At 42.3% G+C, this 6,050-nt stretch overlaps 1 protein-coding gene across 1 annotated transcript in view; it reads right to left on the reverse strand.

The window, feature by feature from the left end:
- Positions 1 to 714: 714 nt before the first annotated feature.
- suclg1 (succinate-CoA ligase GDP/ADP-forming subunit alph) overlaps positions 715 to 6,050 on the reverse strand; it is a 16,050-nt gene continuing 10,714 nt past the window's right edge. The window contains exons 8-9 of the mRNA XM_053619483.1: positions 3,723 to 3,911; positions 715 to 1,041 (exon numbers count right to left, since the gene is read on the reverse strand). Of these exons, the coding sequence (XP_053475458.1) occupies positions 1,015 to 1,041; positions 3,723 to 3,911 (216 nt within the window). The 3' untranslated portion in view covers positions 715 to 1,014. The remainder of the gene's footprint in view (positions 1,042 to 3,722; positions 3,912 to 6,050) is intronic.

Consider the following 6,050-nt stretch of genomic DNA (forward strand, 5'->3'; position numbering starts at 1 on the left):
TCTCTATAAATCAAAGCTCGTGTCTTTCAGCGCAGAGAGGAGACAATAACACCCCGTGAATATTGTGGACGTCTGATTGTTATCGTAGTTCGGCAAATTTGATTTTCAGATGTTCTGAATTTTTTTTTTCCGTTGACATTTTGATGAGTGGTTTTCGAAAACGCGCCTGGCAAAGATCGAACCGGCGCATTCATTCCTCCGCGGAGGAATAGAAAAGAAAAAAGAAAGAAAGAGAGAGAGAAAAAAAAAAGAATGGTGAATGCATGTCATTAAGAGGGAAAGATACAATCTGTGGCAGTGCGGCGTGTCAGAATTAATAAACACGTACGTGAGAGCGCAGAGGCGTTCTAAAAGCCTCTAACACACGGGGCACGAGGCGGCCATTTTCAATAACACACTCCAAATTGGTTGGAATTGAGAGCGAGCGCGAGTGACGCTGCTGAATGGCCTCGTGAGCTGACGAATAAGTTCAGAGACGGCTGTGGAATTGGATAAATATACAGACGGTACGGCAGAGCGTCCCGGAGCGATCAAAGCGAGAGCTGGTGTGTTCTCCAGCGATTTAAATTCGAGCTTCAAGCTTTTCTCAACTGTATCAAACTGTTTTCTGACTCGTGTGGTGAGGAAACAGGAACGGAGACGGATTCACGTGAAAACTAGTGATGCCTCGACACGTCCCCACAAGTGAAAGAACAAAACTCGTCACACTGAGGAGGAAGTGCAGGAAATTGAGTTATATTATATATTTCTGCAGTAATGAGACTGATGATGGACGAGATGGAGGTGGAGGTAGAGATGGAGACGGAGGTAACGCACACCACCCCTTCGCTCACCTGCGACGTTAACCTTAACGTTAACGGTTATAACTTCACGTTACCGTTGGATATCTCACTGCGATAAAAGAACAATCTGGTTCTGGAAAATTCTCCAGAAGATGGAGATTCAAGACTGGAGGAAAAAAAAACAAAAAAAAAACCATAAACACTGCTGTGGCATCGACAAGACTCGTCCACGTTACAGCATCTTCCTCTTCTCGAATTCCTGCGCAGGACAGAAAAACAAAACAAAAAACATTCTTGAAGTTTCCTTGCTCACATACTCACCCGCAAATCACAGGTTTATATTAACGCACAGGTTCTCACGCGGTACGGTTTCTATAGCAACAGCTCACTCGCAGCGAGTTGTACGGCGGGCCCGCCACATCCGCTTAGACTTCTTTAAAAATAAAATGTATTATTATTTAATATTTATGGAAGGAGTTTGCAGTCAAAGCTGTAACTAAGTGTAACCAAGTGTAACTAAGGGAACGACTGTTTATAGCTGCTATAATACACACACACACACACAAACTTTTGACTGTTTAATGCAAGCAAGAACTTCTTTCGCTGACGTTCCACAACATTAACCAGATTAAAAAGTACGACGTGACGTTCTTTAATAAACAAATATACGGTAATCGTCCGTAAACTGCTGTAGCGTAAGAGGATTAGAACACTTCCGGGACGTGCTTCATGTCCGGAGCCTCACACGTCTGCGTCATGGATTATTCTCCTACAGAAGGACAATCCTGCAGTCAGCTTTTCCAATTTTCCGCTGGCTGGGTTTTAGTTTTGTTTGGAAATGTCCGGTTTTTCAGGGTCTCTCCACATTTCAGCGTGATAACGGCAAAAAAAAATATCGACAGCTGTACGGTAAGTTTTGGTGTGATTTGAGGGTTTTAAGGGAAGAGTCGTATAGATTTAGAGTTGTCCATTTTTTCCACCAAGAACACAAAAAAAAAGAAAGAAAGGAAAAAAAAAAAAGTGGCGTTCTGATGCAACATAAAACTGAACATCGATCCCTGAGGTACACACGGGATAAAAGTGAGACTCTTCTGGTGTAATGCTTTAGATTCCCGAGCACGAGTGAAGACACAGAAAAAGACAGAGAGAGAGAGAGAGAGAGAGAGAGAGAGAGAGAGAGAGATATGACTGGAGACCATTACGCTGCAGTGCAGTTATTTACATAGTCAATTTAGTAAGAGTAACAGCTGCGGGGCGAGCCGAGACGCTTCCGAAAACACATTTTCCCCCAACTGGCTCGGGTGGAATTGTGCATTTCGGTCGAGAATTCCCTTATGCAAATGGCATTTATCAGGACAAGAGAGTATGGTGCATAGAAAATGGAGAGGATCTGAGAACGTGCGAGGTTCTACTGCCATCTAGGGGACATCAGAGGAACAACCGGGGCGACGATGGACGGGTTTTGATGCCGAATTTGTAGCTGAAGTGTGGGTACATGGGTTACGGTTTATAGAAGTGTGTGTGTGTGTGTGTGTGTGTGTGTGTGGAGAGGTCAGAGATAAAGGGCGTCATTACTGCAAGCACATAATCAGAGATAGGTCAAGAGAAACTCCAAAAGGGAATTACAGCAAGTCGATGCTTGTGTGTGTGTGTGTGTGTGTGTGTGTGTGAGAGAGTGTGTGGTGAATGTGTTTGTGTGTGTGTGTGTGTGTGTGTGTGTGTGTGTGTGTGTGTGTGTGTGTGTGAGAGAGAGAGAGAGACAAACACATAATTAAGATGAATCTAACTGAATGCGTTGGTAATGCGTTCCCGTTATTAGCACACGGCGCTGTTTTGCGGAGATTAACCCGGCCAATGAGATTAGGAGAGATGTACGAGGACGAGGAGCCGCTAAATAAATAACGGGGAAAGCCGTTTTCATCATCCTCGCTATGTTTACCGATCAGACGCCGGAGAGGAGTGGAGAAATTGAGCGAGACGCTATCGATGCACTGGAACTCGCAGCGTTCACAGCCGCTCATAACGAAGGAGCGGAATGATGAATGGGTTTAATACGCGCCGTCTCTTTTTTATCCTTCCTGTTAAAAAACTAAAAGATGAGATAAAGATGTTTCTCGTTTCCTGTTTCCTCAAAACTCGCTTTCACTCACCATCAAAAAAGCCACCATGGATTAGCTACAGGTGACCTTTTTAACTGCTTAATTCATTTATTTTTCTAATAATAAAAAAAATCTTCAATTTTTTTTTTTTTTAACTGTATGATGACATCTGATCATAGTTTCTAACTCTAAACATAAAGAAAGAAAGAAAGAAAGAAAAATAAATAAATTGCTAGGTAAATAAATAAATAAACAAATGTAGATAAATTGATAAGTGAGGAAATAAATTAATAAATAACTAGATAAATAAAAGAAAAGAAAAAGAAAGAAAGAAAGAAAGAAGGAAAACACAAACAAATGAATAAAACAATCTTGGTGCTTTTAGAAATCTATATAATAATAATAATAATAATAATAATAATAATAATAACAACAATGACAACAATAAAAAATATTAAAATAACTAAATAAATAAACATGTTTTAATAACAATAATAATAATATAATGCAAAAAGTGGAAAATTATGTCGCTTTCAAAATATAAATAAGAAGTATGTAACTATATATTTATTTGTACCTTATGTAACTATTAGGTAAGCTTAAGTACAGAGTCTTTATACGCGTTCAGGATCGATGTTGTTCCCGATAAGGAGCTCCGGTGTTGATAGCGGAGTCTGCAGGTGGGTGAGTGACTGCTGTTGATGTTAATGTTGTAACGGTTCGTTATATTAAATGTGAAGGTTATTGGAGTTTTAATAATAATTCACGCAGAATAAATACAGCGAGGTCGGATGTAAAAATCTAGTGGAATCCTAAGTGATGTAGCGCGTTCCAGTCTCACCTTGAGCATGGTACTTCCCAGCTGGGCGGGGGACATGCTGACCACCACGCCGGCGGACTGCAGGGCGGCGATCTTCTCTTTAGCCCCGCCCTTTCCTCCTGCAATGATGGCACCGGCGTGACCCATCCTCCTGCCGGGGGGCGCCGTGAGCCCGGCGATAAACGACACCACCGGTTTAATGTTAGCACCCTATACACACACACACACACACACACACACACACACACACACACACAATTAAGTACAATTCCAAAGATGTAATTACTTTAACTAAAGCGTGTTCGTGCGTTACAGAACTGAGATCAGCTCCGAGGGGAAACTGGAACTGAATATTTTAATATTCAGCGGTAAGTGGCTGAGAAAACTCGGATCCTCAGCAGTGTTTCTTCTTTTACTTCCTTTATTTATTTATTTTTATATATAAAACACACAGCATTTCACTATTATTTATACAAGAGGCCATTGAGCATAATACCTCTCCAGGCACTCAAGATCCAATCTAAGTGCAGTAAATCCGCACAGAAACCTTAATTGATTGCCGTACGAGGCCAAATTGCTTTTTCCCGCCATTCTAAAACTCATCGGATTTTTTTTTCTTTGCTCAAAAAATAAATTCCATCCCCGGTGTAAAATATGAGTGTGAACAATGCGTGGTGATGAGCGTGAGCCGATCGAGGCTTCTCTACACCACCACACACGACCCCCGCTTCAGCTCGGGGTAATTGGTCACGTCCGAGCTGATTAGCTGCTGGGCCGGGCTTGTGCCGACTGATGGATCGATACGTTTGGCGGTTGGAGACATCCACTGTTTTTTCTGCCCTCGTCTAACGGTCAGCGTTTCATTCTGAATAACAGTGGTGTTAAATCAGTCCCTACAGGATTTCAGCAATCTCAGAAATCAATGCAAAACCAAGCAAACTCTGCAATATTCGAAGGAGCTTGCAATTTTTCAAAATTACCACAGATTTGGGCCGAGATGAGTCATGTGACATCATCACGACGCGCATCCAGCCAAAACCCTCAAAGAGTCACGTGCATCGAACATGAGTACGGCTAAAAGCTCTCATTCACCAACAAACATCACTGCTGCTTTTCTAGCTCCACCCACACACCCCTGTTCGGTTCGCTCGGTAGTCCCTCGGTGTCCAGCGGAAAATAAGCAGACGCAAGTACATAGTAACCTTCTACCGAAATCTCAACTCGTCCTTGACTCAGATGAAGTCTGGAGTTCACCTTCCCGTGCAGTTCTCCAGCACGTCAATCTAAACAAGTGGAGCATTAATTAGACCCCCAGCGGTGGATCGTCGCGCGCACAGAGAGAGCTCAATTAGCATTAATACTCCAGCCTTTTGTTCTCTTTCACAGCTAATCAGAATTGCTTTAATAATAATAATACACAGAGTGGAGGTGTTCTCCTCCACCTCCACCTCACCCACCGGAGGACCGCGCTCGCCGCCTTGCTTTAATCTGCCCAAGATTAACATCGCAACCAATTACGGGGCCCGAGCGCCGAGGGAAACGTCTGCAACAAAACACCGCTGCGTGTTACTTCTCCTTTCTTCTTTTAAACAACGTTTGTTGTTCAAGTCGCTCCAGTCAACCGAGTCTTGTTTGGAAAATGAATTACAACAGGTTGAAGGGGAGCAACTGGGAGTGTGAAGGTGCAGGATTAAAGGAGACTTGTTTTGAGCTGACAATAATAACGCTACAGGGCCTCCCACAGACTTCCTTAAAAAGACCCAGACACGTTACATCAACAAAGCTTTATTTAGACTGGGGACACAAGAACCTCCTGGCAAGAGGGGAAAATAACGTACTGCATACTGACAAAGAAGAGAGACGTCATACGGAGAGACAGAGAGAGAGAGAGAGAGAGAGACAGAGGGAGAGAGCGAGAGCGAGAGAGAGAGCAACAACAAACATGTCTTTGTTAAGTTTTGTTGTTAACCTGTCAGCAAAACCGCTTCTCCCATCACACCTCACGGATAATAAAATAAATAAATAGATAAATAAATAAATAAATAAATAAATCCAGAGCAGTTTCATTTGTGAAGTCATAAGAAAAGCTTCAACTGCTGGCTTTTTTTCAATCTGTTCTAACTTTATTAACATATATGTGGAATCGTTAAAAGGGGAAGTCAAATTTTTCTTGATCTTTTGATACAAGAGGTCATTGTACCGTTAAAACCTCCTGCAAGTTTCACAGCTTAATACGTTCTCCCCTGTACAAAAAAAAAAAGAAAGATGATTTCTTTAACCGAGCTCCAAAGACGGCTGTGGATGGGACAGGATCTGTGACATCACATGGGCAAACACTTTTGCATATGA

This window comes from Ictalurus furcatus, chromosome 29, assembly GCF_023375685.1.
Source record: "Ictalurus furcatus strain D&B chromosome 29, Billie_1.0, whole genome shotgun sequence".
NCBI classification, from domain to species: domain Eukaryota; kingdom Metazoa; phylum Chordata; class Actinopteri; order Siluriformes; family Ictaluridae; genus Ictalurus; species Ictalurus furcatus.